The sequence below is a fragment of the Argiope bruennichi genome, chromosome 9 (assembly GCF_947563725.1).
Source record: "Argiope bruennichi chromosome 9, qqArgBrue1.1, whole genome shotgun sequence".
Lineage (NCBI taxonomy): Eukaryota > Metazoa > Arthropoda > Arachnida > Araneae > Araneidae > Argiope > Argiope bruennichi.
The window spans coordinates 9,466,727-9,484,659 of record NC_079159.1 but is presented as its reverse complement, the minus strand read 5'-3'; the positions used below and the strand labels follow the sequence as shown (position 1 = coordinate 9,484,659).

The following is a 17,933-nucleotide window of genomic DNA, read 5'->3' as shown; positions in this document are numbered from 1 at the left end:
AAATTTGGAATCCGATCTGTATACCAAACTTGTCGATATCTGTCAAATGATGGATCAGTTCCATCAATGGGACTTCTGCCTTTTTTCTTGTTTGTGTGTAGTTTAACAAAACTCGATGACTTTGACAGATGAAATTTGGTATATTTTTTTGCTACTAGACTTTTTAGTTCTGTATAAAATTATGAAACAAACCCCATGCATGGCTTTTCTCAAACTCAAAATATAGATTTTTCTTCTTTGTACATTTATGTACAGGAATGTTATGTATAAAGAATGTACTTTGTACATTTTTTGCTACTAGATTTTAAAAGAATTTTATGTGCAAAGAATGAACTTTGCATATTTTTTTGTTACTAGATTTTTTTAGATCCGTATAAAATAATGAAAAATACCTCATGCATGGCTTTTCCCAAACTCAAAATATAGCCTTTTCTTTGTACATTTTTTTTACTAGATTTTACAAAAATGTCATGTACAGAGAACTGTATATTTGTACTTGTACTTGCACATGTACATTGAACTTGTACATGTACTTTTGCATATAAAAGTACAAAAGTTTCATATTATTTGATCTTTGTACATTTATGCACCAAGAAGAAAATGTACAAGAATGTTACGTACAAAGAGTGGTTTTTTTTTTTTGTTAGCAAATTTTTTTAGATCTTTAGAAACAGATGCACGGCTTTCCCAAACTCAACACAGCCTTTACTTTTTTGTACATTTATGAAACACTGTTGTACAATTTATTTTAAATTCTGCATTTCATTTCATTCCATGCTGCATATTTTCTCCATCAATAAAATTTATAGTGCATTTTCCCCATAAATATTAGTCATGCTTTCTGTGAAATTTCCCGCAGATTTGATTGCGGTTAGATATGGGTACAGCTGATCAGGTATAAACAAACGATGAAATTTGGGCTATATAGGTTGGTTTGTTAAAATGTTTACTCCTTTTTAATTGCTTAATAAAAGAAATTCAACATGACCAAACTTGTAGATGTTTATGCCAGTTTTCTTAGAAAAGTCCCCTTTTCAGGGAACAAATTCAAATCTTAGACAAACTTATCGAAGGACACGAAATCTGAGAACGTCAGTTCTAATCAAATGTCAAGATTTAACTTTAACAAAGTTCGCGCACAAATTTCATTCCAGAATATGAAAGGCATCCAACTTCAAAAGAGTATTTCCAAAATTTTCATATCCTGAACCCAATTTTGCAGGGCGTATTTTAACAAGATCAATGCCATATCTGCCTTCGACGACCCCAGAAAGTTTTAATTCACTTGGAATGACAAACCAGGAATGCCAGCAGCACTCCCGAAAATCGATTTCGGTAAACTGCGACACCGTCCGAGTCAAGGGAAGGATCCAATATTCAAGAAAGGAACTTAAAGACACCTGGTAAGAGTTAGACGGGGTGGATGGGAGTGGTTCGTAAAAGTGCCAACGCGAGATTTTCAATTAAAGCGTTGTAACTCGGAAAAGAGGCTGGAATCGGAAACAATCAGACGGCGATTCTAATTAAGAGTGGATCTCTGTTTTACTGGTTTGTTAAAACGCCATCTGTGGGGAATAGATCCAAATTACTTCGAAACTACAGAGACGTGTTTCTTCAACGTTTAGAATTTGAAGAACTTTTCACAGTACGCTTTTCATGAAATCAATATAGCATATACGAGACGTCCTTAACTGATTTGAAATTATAATCGCAAGGTGTTTTATGGATGAAGTTAAGTAAACGAATAGGATCGAATAATTCATTCTAAATTATAATGACTTTGTAGACGAATAATTGAATGCAATTTCTTGTGATGGTTCTAAGCAATGATTGCAATCCCCTGGTTTTTAAGATTCAAAAACAATTATTCAAAAATTAATCTATGAATGGAGGAATGCACATGCAATGGAGGAAAGGGGAAATTTCAAGCTGTTTAATAGTTATAAATAAGTAAACGAATAAGGCCAAACAGTTTACTCTGAAGACGAGAAGTAATCTATAGTGATTTGATTCTCCAGGATTAAAAACGCAAAACATTTGCAGTGAACAGCATATTTTCCATAAAGTAATATAGGATTAACCAGATAATTTTTATAGATGGATTTAAAATATCAATCTTTTTTTTATATATAATTATAAATAAGCAAGAAGAATTAAACAGTTGCATTGAAATAGAATTATAAACTAAAACGACTGTTTCATCAGCGATTAAGATTTCTGGATTTAAAAAAAAAGATTAAATGCGTTTAATCGATTAAACTCGAAACTGTTTTATAAATAATAAAAAATTAGTGAATGGAATCAAACAGTTTACTCTATATAATTTCAATAAATAAATATCAGAGCGCATTTAGCTTGAGTTTACAACTAAAATAGAATAAGATGTATTTAATGATTTGGAGGTCAAAACTGTAAGCTGTTTTAAATAATAAGCGTGGATAAGTAATTAACTAAATTCATGTATGAGTCTTGTGCACTTTACATCTACTGTAATAAATATTTTATATTATAATACATTTATAATTTCTTTTTCAGGCTACTTTAGAATATGATACTAAGCTATTTTAATACAAGATACTTGTAGCTGTAGGGAGAGAGGAATCTGTTAGTCAAAGCAGTCACAAGATGTGTTCAGACACATGGCTGTTATAGAAAGCGATTTGTTATTTTTAATGACAAAAGCTCGCTTGAGATGACACGGTAGATTATTTTGGGTGCATTTGAAGTCTACTCTTTTTCAAGTTTGTAAATTTGTAAATAAATGAATTACGATACCGTGTAATTTAAGAATTTGTAAATAGATAAAGCAAAAAAAAAAAAAAGTAACCGATCACTTCGCATAGCAAGTGCATCTCTGAATATTTACTGAAATGATTGAGTCAGGTAACACACCCATATCTCCTTACAGCTACAAGTATCTTGTATTAAAATAGCTTGAAACCAAAACGGCCCACGACAGCAGATACAATATGCATCATATCCACCTAACCGTGGATTTGCATAGAGGAACTAAATTGCTCGATCTTACCCTTTTACTCACAGCCAGCCTATTTTGGTTTCACTGGAATTTAACCCCTTAAACGTCATGTCAACCTTAAACCTATGCGTCATCGAATTGTCGCTTTTCAAATATATATAAACTGAAATAACTTCATTCAAGGACACTGTAATTCGATATAATAATTATTGATAATCTGCAAACACTTCAAGTATTCTGTGGGTTTTTAACTGAATAAGAAGGACAGCATATTCCGCAAACAAAAGTTATTATTGAATTAGATATTGAAAAATAAAGCACTTCAGGGTTAATGATCGAAACTTGCTACTTTAAGCTTCTGAATTTGTAAGTAAAAAGATTTGCGCGATCCTGTTATTTTTTTTTTTTTTAAAGATTGCAGGTAAATAAATGGATTTGTACATTGTTGTTATTTTTTTAAGATTGTGAATGAATAAATGGATTTGCGTAATGCTGTAATTTTCTTATAGACCGTGGGTAAATAAATGGATTCGCACATTGTTATTTTTTTAAGGTTGTGGGTAAATAAATGTATTTGAGCTAGGCTGTTATTGCAGTTATTATTCTTAAGGTTGAGGGTCAATAAATAATTTGTGCTAGGCTGTTATTTTTTAAAAGATTTTATGTAAATAAATGGATTTACACATTGTTGTTATTTTTTTTAAGGTTGTGAGTAAATATATGGATTTGTGCTATCCTGTTACTTTTTTAAAGATTGTGAGTAAATAAATGGATTTGTGTGACCTTGTTATTTTTTTATAGATTGTGAGTAAATAAATGGAATTGTGCGATGCTGTTATTTTTTTAAAGGTTGTGAGTAAATAAATTTATGCTATCTTACTAATTTTTGAATAAATGAATTTATGAATTTACGCATATTTGTTATCCTATTATTTTTAAATACGTGAATTTACAATTAATACATATCTATGATCACTGTTTTCTATTATATGGTCTCTTCTGAAAATTTTAATATCCCTATCAAGAGAGAACAGACAGGAGGAAATCCTAAAAGTATCGCAAGCTTAGTTTCTCAAATTGATAAAAAAAATATGATTCATTTAAAAAAATCTGATTCCTTACAAATGCTACATTAATTAAAATACTATCATCAAATGCATTTGAGACCGTTTTTAAAATTCTATCATACTGACGAATTTCGAATTTTTTATGTGGTAAATATTCTTCACGATATTCTCTTCATCCATGTGTTAACAGTAAAATGCATGTTCTTTAAAAATTTGAATACGCCGTAATAATCCATTTGAACATGGAAATCTGCACGAAAAAAATCAGAATATAACTCTCACTTCTATTTTTTTTTTTTTTTTGTCCACCCTTTCCTTCCTAGAAGAAAATTGGAATGTCAGAATCAGATCGTGATGTCTAAACCGAACAATCGATACGAAGGCGAGGGTGGAACTGTTTATTTGTTAAAGTTATGCGACAGCACATCTGCTTTTGAAATGGCAAGCAATGACGCAGCGGCGAAAATTGCCCATTCTTCGAAACACCGTTTCGAACATTTAGCGGTGGATGGTAGAAAACGACATGACACAGCAATACTCTTAAAAGAGACCCTTTGAAGGGAAAAAGGGGGAAAAAGTCAGAAAAGATAGAAAAATAATAATAATAAAGGAATGAAGCAAATTTTTCCTCGACACTCCTTGTGCTCTTTTTTTTCTCCCTTATTCGTCCCTTTTGCCTTCAGAAAAGTGCATTTCGAATTCGGCGGAACCTTTAACTGCAACCGTAACTGGAAGAAAGGTGGAAGACGATTTCTGGAGTAAGAGAGGAATGGTGACATAAAGAGGGATGGAAAATAGAAGGATATAGGGGAAGGGGGGACGCACGCGACGTCGAAAATTTTCAATTAGATAGACTCGTCAGGGGCAGCAAGCACTTCGTGATTCATCCAAAATATGGAAATTTCGGGGAACCTTGGGAGTTCTGGGGAGTAGAGGAGGTGGTGCGTCTTGCTCTTTATCCTCCTTCCTTTTCCCTTTGCCTCTCGGGACGGGATGGGGAGGAGAAGTGAAATGATGAGGTGGAGGAAAGGTGCGAAAAATCCCCTTAAGAAGACACGCTGTAAATTTCGGAGAATGGCGGGCCAGAAATGATGAAGGAGAATTCTGGGAAGATGGCAATATTTAGAGTCTTTTTCTTTGCGTTTTTTTTCAGAAGGAAATCAATCATTTGGAATCGAAATGAAATTTTTACAACTAGCCGCCTTCGGCGACCAGTTTGTTCGCCTAGATTATTGAGTTTTTAGGTTGTTATTTATTAATATGGGATGTATTTCTTTAAAAAAACTCTTCACCTTGTAATTTGATACGACTTAACCACATGAATTCAATTAAAACAGTTTAATGCAAATTACAATGTTTACGAAATAAAAGCGGACGTGAAAATCCTATTATGGATTGAATGATTGGCGAAAGCACATGCTTGAATGTTTTGACATAGTCTTTGAATCCCATCAAAGCATTTAAAAACATTTTTAGATTATCAAACTAAATCAAAAACATTAAAATTAAATAAATAATTGTACGAAAATGAAATTTATACAATGAAAAAAGTATTTTTTTTTTTAGTCTTAAGATAATACAAAAAACGTTTTTATAAGATAATTGTTTTGGAAGAAATGAGAATCACTTTCCGTAAACGGCAAGTCATAATGATTATGGCTAGACTTAAAATTAATATATGGGCGCCAAAATTGCTATTTCTCATCAAATATAATCGTGATAAATTTTTACTTCAAATTTAAAAGCCATTTATTTGTTAGCATTCCTGATATACACCCAGGATTGTAGACTTTTCGAGAGTTTTTTGGACGATTGGCACGATTTTGAAGTGATTGCCGAGAAACTGTAAATTTATCTTCAGTCTTACTATGACTACTTATCTGGCATCATTAAGCCTATTTTTGCACTTGATTGAACTTTTTATTTTAAATCTGTGTCTTGATTTCTTTTATACCTTCTTTCCTCTGATAGAATGCCCTCTTGCTGACATGAGGAACTGTCTCCAGAACACATCTGATAAAATTTGGCAGTTCTGGAGCATTTGAATCAGTACAGCTGTAAAATGAAGCAGTCTGAAATTCGTGTGATGTTTTGTTTATATCTCACTGATGCTAGTCGACAATTAGTAATAAGTTCGATTTCTGTGCCTCATACGTTAGCGTTTTATATATAGAGAGATTTTTCTTTTACATCCATATCACTTTTTAGAATAGCGTGTACATTTCCTCAAAACTCTCTTATCCAAAGCTAATAATGTAAATTAATTCCTCTATTCTTATATAAAATTTTCACATCTTCAAAATTTTACGTTAAAAGGTGGTTTCAAATAAAATCGGGTTATTTGAGTGGTGGGTAAAGAGTCTGGGAAACTGGCCATTTTGGTCATTGCTAATTTTGAAGAGTAAATATGAAACAATATTAAAGAATTAGACAATTAAAAAAATAAGCGAAAAAAAGCAGAAAAAGTCGCGGTTTACGTTACTTTAATGGAATAGCAGGAATGCCCTCATCTCAATCGTGTTGGTTTTAAATTTGATTTTGTAGTGTAACATAAAATAGAATCGAGTATTTATTTAGACTTTTTACTTATTGGTGTCTGAATTTTACATGAATGTGGAATTTTGGAATAGAAACCGCATTTCAGTTTATTTTTCTAACTTTATCTCCACAAATGAAGGTGCTCATATGAGTTACATACATAAGTGCACATAAAAAAAAATATAGACCATCTACCTGGTGAAAGAGTTAGACTAACATTTTATAAGACAATAAAGCTTTGATATAAAAATTATGAAACAAAATTTGACCTTTTAGTTTCTTGTATTTTGAAAATGTGTTCATATATACATGAATAAACACTCAATTAATAGGTAATAATTGAAAATATAAACAAGGAGGCAGATGAAATTAAGCAGTTATAGTTTTATCGTCCGAGTATTAAATACAGATCAAAATTTTGTCCAAATCTGTCAAAGGAATAAACGCTATAAAATTAATGCATGAATGAAATTTTATATAAGGTCTTATCCTCTACAGATGACGGGACGTGCCTCCTACGGGAGGAGTTGTACCGTGGGCGGTGAAGACTCAACTTTCGTTCTCACCTATGCTGCCGTAGTGTACGGTCATTTAGATTTATCCGTATTCTTTCAGAAAGGTAGGAGTAGCTGTTTATGGTACATGGCCTTGACAACAAAATTATAAAACTATCTAAATTTTGGAAAAAAATTATTTTGTCTAATTAAGAAAAGTCCAAAATGTATATTTGATGGTTTTCGTTATACTAAGAAAAGAAACATAAAATTCCATATTGTGTAACTGTATGAGAAAGATGAGGGGAAAACTCTCTTGCTGGTTATTAATAAATTTTTTTGTTCCAAATAAACGCGAAATAAAAATAAATATTGTAAAAAATGACAGGTCCCTATGTATCCAATCGGATAGCTGAGGTTTGATTACAAGAATATGGAGTTCATAAAAGAGTGTGATCATATTCAAAAGCAGTTTAGTTAATTAAACAGTCGTCCCATTTGAAAACAACATAAGGATTGTTTTGTGGAAAACTTGTTATTTTCGGCCTCTTTGAAATGAAACTGATGTTATATGTGCTAGCGCATTCATCTCCAAGTGGCAGAAAGGGGGGGGGGGTGTTACTCCAAGGTGTCAGATAATTGGATAAACATAATTAAATTTTTTATTGATAATGAAAAATTATTCTAGAATAATTGTTTATTCAGAATAATTGTTACTAGAATAATCCTATCAGTTTTTCCATGCAGAGTTTTAATAGTCTCTACATTTCATTCCTAATATCCTTAATCCTCCTTTAGTACTTCATCTTTATATAATTGCTTCATCTCTCATTTGTAAGAATCTGGTTCACATTAAATTTGTTGGTGTTCACTTATTGGTTCAGTATGAAGTTTTGGTAAGGGGAAAGGAATGTCGTCCTCGTCATTTGTACCAATACAGCCACATTGCTGTTGACGACAGTAAAAATAAAAATTCCTCGTTATTTAAATAGGATTCAAAGTTACAAGATACATTTTTCAATCATTTTTTTGTGCTTTCAGAATGGGACGTAGGTAAATTCATTAAAAAACCCACACATATAATACTTACTCTAAATTTAAATTTCTTCCTACACTTTTATTTTTTCGGATACGAAGTAAGGATAAAATATTGTAATCGAAAAAGTCGAGCTAAAGATTTTTGATGAATCTTCACGTTTTAGATGTCTCCGGAAAACACATTTTTGGCATTATATCTGTCTGTCTGTCTGTGAAAATGATAACTCAAAAGCTCTTTCAGCTAGACGGATGAAATTTGAAATATGGCATTTACAAATTTCTACATATCTACAGAATCTACAGATTTTTGTCAAATTTCGAGCAAAATCCATTCAGAGGATCTGTTCGGCTGTTCGAATATAAATGAACAAGGTAACTACAAGACGAAGATAAAACTTGGTTCATAGAGTAAACATCCGCAATGTAGGCACCTGTCAAATTTTGTGCTAAATACAACAAAGGATTACTGACTGTCGGTCCAAACCGATAACAGACGGCATGTGACGGGACCATTCAAAAACGCAATAATTTAAGTATGTTAAATTTGGATGTTATACTTTGACTACAATTGTAATGTGTGTCAAATATGTCTCACATTTTGTTTTCGATCAATTAGGAAAATTCCATCTTTAAAACAAATATTCACCTTTATTAGAGAGTATGCGAGAAAGTTTTCGGAAGACCACTCCAGCTGGGTGGAATCTTTTCACCTTTCATTAAATATTGCATTCACTTTCGAGAGCAATTATCGCATCATTTCAGCAAGTTGTTGAAAAGCATTATATTAAATTTCTGCTCTGCGCATTAAACTTGACGAAACAAGCAAAATAAAATTGAAGCGGCTTCGAAATGATTGCTTTATCACTTTGAAAGCGGCAACACGTTTAAGTGAAAAAAAAAAAAAAAAAAAAAATGCAGACGAAGCATTACATGGCGATACATAAAAGTGATATGATATTCGATATGCTGATGAATATGTAAAAATAAATATGTTAAAAAAACCCGGATTACATCGTTATTTATCAAATGACTGAAACGCAATATAACAAGATTAAATAAATAAAAGTCAGTTTTTGAGAAATCTGAAGATAATATCGTATGACTGATTGTATCAATAAGTACATATTTAGATATGGGTCAAGTTCAAGGTTACGAAGTAGTGTTTAAAAAAATGTTTATATTATTTTCACCGTCACTGAAGCTGAATTAGAGATACTCCACGTGGGGGAAAAAAGCTTCACATAAAGTTTAATCTATTCCGCAATATGTTAATAGATGGCGCTGCCATCTCAAACTAAGATTACGCATTTGGAAGATCTTTCTACCAGGGAAAAAATGAATGGGCCGTTCGTTTTCCTACTCATGCAGAAACATTTATTAACACAGTTTCCAAATTATGCAATTGTATTCCAAAATTAGTCTTACATTTTTGGCCGAATGAACCCTTTTAAATAAATAATTATTATTTTATTTCGATAAAAAAAAGTTTTCTTTTTCTTCTTTTAATGGTATAATTTGCATAAAATTCAATTAATTATTAGTATTCAAAAATTTTTTTTTTAAATAACTAATATTATTCGAACATTTTTAATAGTCGAAAGAGCAATTAGAATAGTTAGTTGAGTTAGCCAACATAATTCGTATTTCTCTATGTTAAATATTTATAAAACCATTTATTATTGATTTGAAGTACGAATGTTTTACAACTTTTATTTTAAAATTTTAAATTTATGTTAAATACATTTTTCTTCTGGTAGCTTGACACTGAAATTTATTAATATGTCTTCATTTTATTATTATTATTTTTTAACAGCGAGAAAATTAATGACTTGCAATATATTGCCTCTTCTTAATATATAGTACAAATCGCATTATTAATTTTGACGTCTAAACTAAATACAAAAAGCAGATGATGCTTTCAAAATTCTGAGTTTTGTCCACTACACATTTAATTTTATTGATATTAAACTACACACACACACACACACGCGCGCGCGCGCGCGCGCACACACACACACACGCACGCAAAATTAAATATACTAACTTATGGAAGAACAAAATCTTTTTTCTTGTAGAGCATGGAATGCTCTTACAAGTAAACAAAAAATATTTGCAAAAAATGTTTTTCTTTTCGGGCATTTATAAATTCGAAATTCATAAATAAATAATATTTCCTGAAAAGGAAAAAAAAGTAAGAAGAAGAATCTCTACTTGTAACCATTGTCAGCTAGAAGTTATGTAAATACATGTGCGATGTAATTATATAAATAAAGAGTTAAGAAATAGTTAATGCGTTTGGAGTTTTGCGTTACGTTTTTGCATAAAGAGTTAAAGAATAGTTTATGCCCTGTAATGCGTTTTGAATGATATTCATCGCAGAATTTACAGAAAATATCCAATCCTAATTCGTAAAATAATATCGTCTTCAAAACGGAAGTTCACACAATAAAACATTGAACTCATTTTTAATAAAACCAGCTTTATCTCAATTTTTATGTGTTTGGACATAGTTGTGGTTTCGCATTGTACGGCCGTTTTCAATTAATGATGATAGTGAAGGCAATAATGTTTGAGTAAATTTTATTGAAGTATTTAGTGAGTAAATTTTATTGAAGTATTTAGTGAGTAAATTTTATTGAAGTATTTAGTAAGTAAATTTTATTGAAGTATTTAGTGAGTAAATATTATTGAAGTATTTAGTGAGTAAATTTTATTGAAGTATTTAGTGAGTAAATTTTATTGAAGTATTTAGTAAGTAAATTTTATTGAAGTATTTAGTGAGTAAATATTATTGAAGTATTTAGTGAGTAAATTTTATTGAAGTATTTAGTGAGTAAATTTTATTGAAGTATTTAGTGAGTAAATTTTATTGAAGTATTTAGTAAGTAAATTTTATTGAAGTATTTAGTGAGTAAATATTATTGAAGTATTTAGTGAGTAAATTTTATTGAAGTATTTAGTGAGTAAATTTTATTGAAGTATTTAGTGAGTAAATTTTATTGAAGTATTTAGTGAGTAAATTTTATTGAAATATTTAGTGAGTAAATTTTATTGAAGTATTTAGTGAGTAAATTTTATTGAAGTATTTAGTGAGTAAATTTTATTGAAGTATTTAGTAAGTAAATTTTATTGAAGTATTTAGTGAGTAAATTTTATTGAAGTATTTAGTGAGTAAATTTTATTGAAGCATTTAGTGAGTAAATTTTATTATAAGCTGACTTTCTTAAATGGTTTTGAATGGTAATAATCCATAATAATTATAATAGTTTAATACATTATAAAAGTGTACGAAACGTAAACAATATTAATTTTGTAGTCATCAAATTTATATGTTATAAGCACACATTTTTTAATCTAAGAAATAACTTTTTTTTTGTCAGGAGTCCAATTATCGGGATATTTGATAATCAATGATTGGGCTACTCCCAATTAATCCAAATAATTGGAGAAATTACTCTACTGAAGAATCGAACAGAATCATATTTTGTAAGGGGTCCCCACTTATAGATGGGGTACAAATCCAATTTACAACCTTATTGCGTCATACAATGACTCTTAATGATTTGATACAAACAACCTATACAAGAAAATTCGAAATACTTAAAATTAAGGAAAAACTAAATCGTTATTCTGGATATTGATATTAATTACTTATATTAATATCAAATTATATTAAATTACTCACATTAGACAGATTTAAGAATATTCGATTTTTGAAACTCATTATTATTATACGAATTCTGCATAAAGAGTCTGATAACACTTATCAGAATTCCTTTACATATATTTTCAAACAAACTGCATAGTAGAATTATGATAAATTGCTTAGTGAATTTGAAACTTACCATTGTATCTTTCTTTTCCTAGTATATTTTCCACGCCTTCATCTAAAATAATAAGAGGACAGTCAATTTCTTTAGGGAAATGCACAATTAAGCATATATACAATTCTTATACTTTTTTAAAATTAATATGAATTGAAAATTAAGATTTCAACATCATAAGAAAAATATAATATTAATTTCTTTTTCAATAAATAAATGATATTTTGAGGATCATATGAACTCTTAATAAATGCCTGTAAATATTTATAAATATATAAAATATTTTATGCGATGTAAAATTGAGCATGAATTAATGAATTTTTTAAAAATTCTTTTTTACAGTCTGTTATAAACCGTTGAACAGTTCAGATTTTTCTTGCATTAATCATACCCAGTTCGTAAGCCAAAATATATAAAATAATACTCTTGTAAAGAAATTGACTCAAATATATTTTTAATATGAAGTATCTGGGGTAAAAGGTGCAAAGAATTTTATATTTGTTCAGAATGGTAAATATATTTAATTATTGGTAGCATGAGAAAACTATTTTCCCCGCATTGATTGATGAAATGCAATGGTCTTTTGTACTATCTTAATTATTAAAAATCATTATTAAAAACACCATTAATTTATTTCATTATTAAAAATAAAACAAAAACATTTGGCACAATACCTTTGCATCTCTTTTTAAAAGAAAAAGTTCTAGATAGGCTTGTTTAAAGACCTAAAAAATTAAACTAAGACAGCTTGTTCTCTCATATTTCTGTGCGTCAAAATAACATAATATTGCATATCTTACTTTCCCCACCTAAATGATTAGGTATTATTTTGGTAAATTTGGGCAATTTAATATTAAAATAATTAAACTATACTAAATTTTCAATGAGAAATTAGTTGTTTAGATTCAAAAACGAAAGGTTTAAAACAAATGAAAAATGCCAGATGTTTATCCAGGAGATGATAAACATTGTTTGGGATTGGCCGGAAATTAGAATTGGTAAATACATTAATATACTAGCTATAAATGCAAATATAAGCAACATATTGTATCAGTGATGTAGCACACAATTTACAAAATAAATAAATACATTAATAAATAAAGTGACATGGTAAAAGAAAAAAATCAAAAATATTAAAAGTGAAAGAAACTTTTAAACTTCTTATAACATTGTTATAACAAAATACTTGAAAAAGACGAAAAGAAACACTAAAGTTATAAAACAAATAAAAGCACAATAAAAATTTAATATATCACTTTTAACATTTTAGTCTTTAAAAATAATCAAAACTATTTAATATATAATCTAATACTTTTCCGAAAGAGCTTCGCCTTTTTAGCCAGAAAGCAAGCTCATTATAGATATAATCAACACTCTTAAAAAAAATTCTTTCAGCTTTATCAGGAAATTTTTATTGTTAATTTCAAACCATACGGTTTTTCTAAAGTTAAATCTTATTGGCTTAGATTTCTTGAAAAATAATGCTTCACCAGTGTTCCTTTAAACTTCATGTGTTTTGTTTTCGTCACTGTATTTACTTAAATAACAATTTGCGAAATCGGTGTAAAATTTGTGACAGGAGGAATGATTCTTTGGTTTTCATCATTATTTAAATATATAGATAAAGTTTCTAACGAAAGACGATTAGTTAAAACGAAATTCTTTGATTACAGATATTATAAAAGCATAATGGTTCAAAATATCGCATACAAAATACACTTTTAAAACTTAGTTCGTAGAAGTGAATAATAATTTAAGAGAAATAAGAAAAGAAAATAATTAAAACATTTGAAGTGAAATAATAATAAGAATTAACCAAAACCTATTAGGAATAAATGATTTTTTTTGTTACTATAATATTAATATTATACTATTAATACTTATTATTAATATTAATTATTATTAATTCATTAATAATGGATCAATAGACTAATGAATAGACTATGTGGATTCCAACTTCAGAATTCACACCCAAAAACTTGTTCGCTCTTTAATAGAAATTATTTAGCTCTTTAAAAACAGTAGGAGAGTAGAACATTAATTTTTTGAATCGAAATCGACAGATATTTCAGCAAAGTGGTGGCAGCATCTGAATAACTCTTGAGCCAGGATAAATAGACTGACTCACTAGATATTAATGTTCTTTTTAATATTTAATTCGAAATCGATTTATATTCCAATTTTCTGATGAATGAATTGATGAAAGACTGATAATGATATATTAACTTTTAAATGCATATTGTTTTCAGTTATATATATCAAATTCCACTAAACTTTGTTCAAAAACCCGTTGATAATCATAAACAATAAATCAAATATGAAAGAAAAAAATTGACAACTTTTGACAAGTAAATTACAACTTTTTTTTTCTTACATTTGAATGTGGTGGATGATGAAGTTCAGTGTGTTACCTGAAGAAATAGTTTCTATTGTCGAGTTCCCTGTAAAGGAGTGATCTATATAATTGTTAAAAAATTACTTCTCATCTGTTGTCAGGTAAGGTATCAAAGTTTGATGCTGTATTTGAAAATTATATTATAGTCTGTGTATTTTCTGTAGGCGGTTGAAGGTCACATTTTCTACCATGTTACTGGTACCAGACAACCAATAACGAGGTTGAAAATGTGACCTTGAACCGCCTACAGAAAATACACAGACTATAGATACAAGCTAGATTTTTGGAAAATATTGTATGTGGCCAAATATCTACATACAACTTTTTTTAACCCTTTCGCTAAAATTTATCCGTCCGTGAAAAACTTATGTTTTTCCTCTGTTTTTCGCCGCTATAGAACAAACAAAAATAAAAACTCAAACAAGTAAACATTTAAAAGCCTTTTAAACGTTTAAAAGTTTTAAAACGTAGAAGAAAGCTTGAAATGCGTTACGGCCGTCCTGCAGAAGTTTCACTTGAACGCACTAGACACGTTATGGACGACAAAGAGGTTAAAATAAATATACCGTATTATTACTTTGATTTTTAAATTTTTTTTAACGTAACATATAACTATTTTTTATAATAAATTATTATTATTTTTCATTCAAAACAAATATTCATGCATTTAAGGGTTGAATTCTTGCATATTTAAATAATTTGATAATGCCAAATATTTTCGAAAAAACCCAGTTAGGCATCAATAAACATTCAACAAATGTGAAATTGAATTCAAGCCTAATTATAGACTAATCTAATATGTAAAACTGAATGTTTGTTTATTCGTATTTTATGCGCTGCCATACTGTTCATCCGATAGCGATAAAACTTTGCCAACTTATTGCTTTGAATTTAGAAAAATCCATGTTTTTCACTTTTCTAGTTGTATGTTGGATGCTCATGAGTCGGACAGCCAAGAAATTTATTTGTTTTTGCTGAAGACGGAAAAAAAATATTGTCTACCCTAAAGTATACTTAAATAATAAAATAAAAAAGTTGAATAAATATTATTTATCTTCTCCTTTATGTATCATTTAATTTTAATGAATGTATCCATTATCGACTAGAAAATAAAGATCATTCTTTCTGTCATTCCTAATTAAACAAGATAGTTATTTTAAATTTCAAACAGTATTTCCAAAATTATTTCTTCTGCGGTAGGAACACACCGGGTATCAGCTCATTTCATTATAAAATAGAACTACTAATTCAAGGCATTGTTTTTAATTAAGGGCTTAATACAGGTCCGATGCGTTGAATTTCATATGATCTATAACAAAAGCAAAACTGATCCGCCAACACCAGAGATAATACCGAACTGGACACAGAATACCGTTCATAAAATTCTATTCTTTCATTCAAGTTCCAGTCAGTGCCTCGAGTAATTTCAATTATAAAAGCATCTCTTCAAAATGGTTCGTTTCAATTTTCTTCTTTTTGCTCCGGATGAAAAATATCGATCAGAGAAGGGAGAGGTAATTTTTCAACAAAAATATCACAGTTCAAAGAATGTTTTCAAAAACACCGCTCTCAACTAATTGGCAATTGTTCGCTAATCCGCTCGAAATCCAGTTGTCAAAGTACCGCCTCTTTTTTGAACAAAAGAAAAATCATTTCTTTTTCGCTTTTATTTTATTTTATTTTTTATCTTCATTTAAGAACAGAAAAGAAAAGAAAAAAATGTATTATTTCCATTTTCTTTATAATGAGAAGCACCCGAGGGCATCGAAAGGTATTCTGCTCAAAAAAGTTTTCTGTTAATAAGGAAGAAAAAGTTCCATACACGAGAAAGAAACCAATAATATTAATTGCAGTTCCTTTTCAATTTCAAAAATTTCAACCAATGAAATTTGGTGGGATGACGTCACGGTTCGGGCCTTTACGATTGGCGTATTTCTGCCATGGCGCACCTCATACTGTACACAATGAAAATGAAGTAATTTAAGATTGCAGCGAACAATTACGGAGAGGCCAATGTACTGAATGTACGCAGTTTCACCACACGGATCGTAAATCTGGAGAAATGAGACAAAAAATGAAACGTGGCTTGCGACATCTCGAGCTTTATGCGAATCTGCGAAATGTATTACGTAAAGGAAACCAATGTCAAGGCAAAGTTCGTCTCATATGTGAACTGTTGTTATTCTGACTCACTGACAGCCTACTTCCAGGCAAATTTGCACAGTGCAAGAAGTGATTATGTTTTATTAATTTGTCCTTCATAGAATGCGAAGGGTTATTTCATTTTGCTGAAATGTTGCTTTGTTGCTTGGGGCATTTGAAAAGTAAATTTGTATTTGTATTTAATTTTCACACATATATTTATGATAAAAATGACAACTTTGAAGCGCTAATTAACTTTTAATCAAACTGACTCAATTCTTAATTTCTTTAATAATCAGCGAGAGTGGTCTCAAGATTTTTTAGTATAGTCTTTAATAAAGCTCTTATCCCCCCCCCGCATAAGATTGTGAACCTTGAATAAAGCCGCGTATGCATTGCATGGTATTAGTGAATAGCAATTACGAAATATAGATATTAAGAGTGAATTTAGCATCTTTACTGAATCTATCGTGCCTATTAAAACCTGACATGATGTTAGTATACATGTACCCGAAAATCGAGTATTTATTTTGAAAGCCTTTTTTTTTCTCACCAATCGAAGCAAGAACTTGACATAGTACAACTACAATTATAGTACAATTATAATCACAAGATCACATATCAACTTTCATTTACTTAAGTCCTTGCGTTTTTGAGTTGTTGCATTTAAATTCATACAAAAAGTGCACACTGATAGCAGTTGAACCCCTCAACATATATTTGGCACAAAATTCGATAAATATCGACATTTTAGATGTTTAATTTGTGTGTCAAGTTTTATCCATGCAGCTCTTTACTTTTTCTAATATCATCTTCACTTGTACACGGCCAGCGGGACAAAACGCTCTCTCAAATTTGGTGTTAAGTTCATATACCAAATTTCATCCGTCTAACTCAAAATATTTTAGAGTTATTGTGCTCATAAATAGATATATGGTATTTAGACCTATATATATAACTAGTATAATTCCAAAAATTCGTTTGGAGAAGTCTGAATCGTAGAGATTTACCAAAACTCGAGGTCAAAATTTTTGCTCATTTCTATACTTCTAATCTAATTAAGTCATTGTTTTTTGTTTTATTATATTGTCACAGAAAATCTCCAAAACTCGTCCGGTGGGTGGACGGTAAAAAGTCTAACAAACTCACTAATAAATAATAATTTTATAATCATTGAGTCGAAATGTGGAAATTCTAATACGTATCACCAAGCTTCTTGAATATTCGGGATCCTTCAAGATTTTCAAAAAATTCTTCGTCTAATAGTCACCAATTCCAAGGATCTTTAATTCGACATCCATTCGGCAACTATTAGTATATATGTGAAATTATCTTCTTTACAAAGAGACTTCCTACGCAGAGAAGCAATATCACTAATTTGTAATATTATTCATATCTTGTAAACAAACAGATTGACAGGTAGCTAATTTTTTGACAAAATGAGTCCAACATTTGATA

General features: G+C 29.8%; 1 protein-coding gene across 2 annotated transcripts in view; it reads right to left on the bottom strand.

Moving 5' to 3' along the window:
• LOC129984214 (uncharacterized) overlaps positions 1-17,933 on the bottom strand; it is a 217,479-nt gene that overhangs the window by 87,660 nt on the left and 111,886 nt on the right. For both annotated transcript variants that reach the window (XM_056094040.1, XM_056094039.1), the window contains exon 3: positions 11,960-12,001. In XM_056094040.1, coding sequence (XP_055950015.1) covers positions 11,960-12,001 — 42 coding nt within the window. The remainder of the gene's footprint in view (positions 1-11,959; positions 12,002-17,933) is intronic.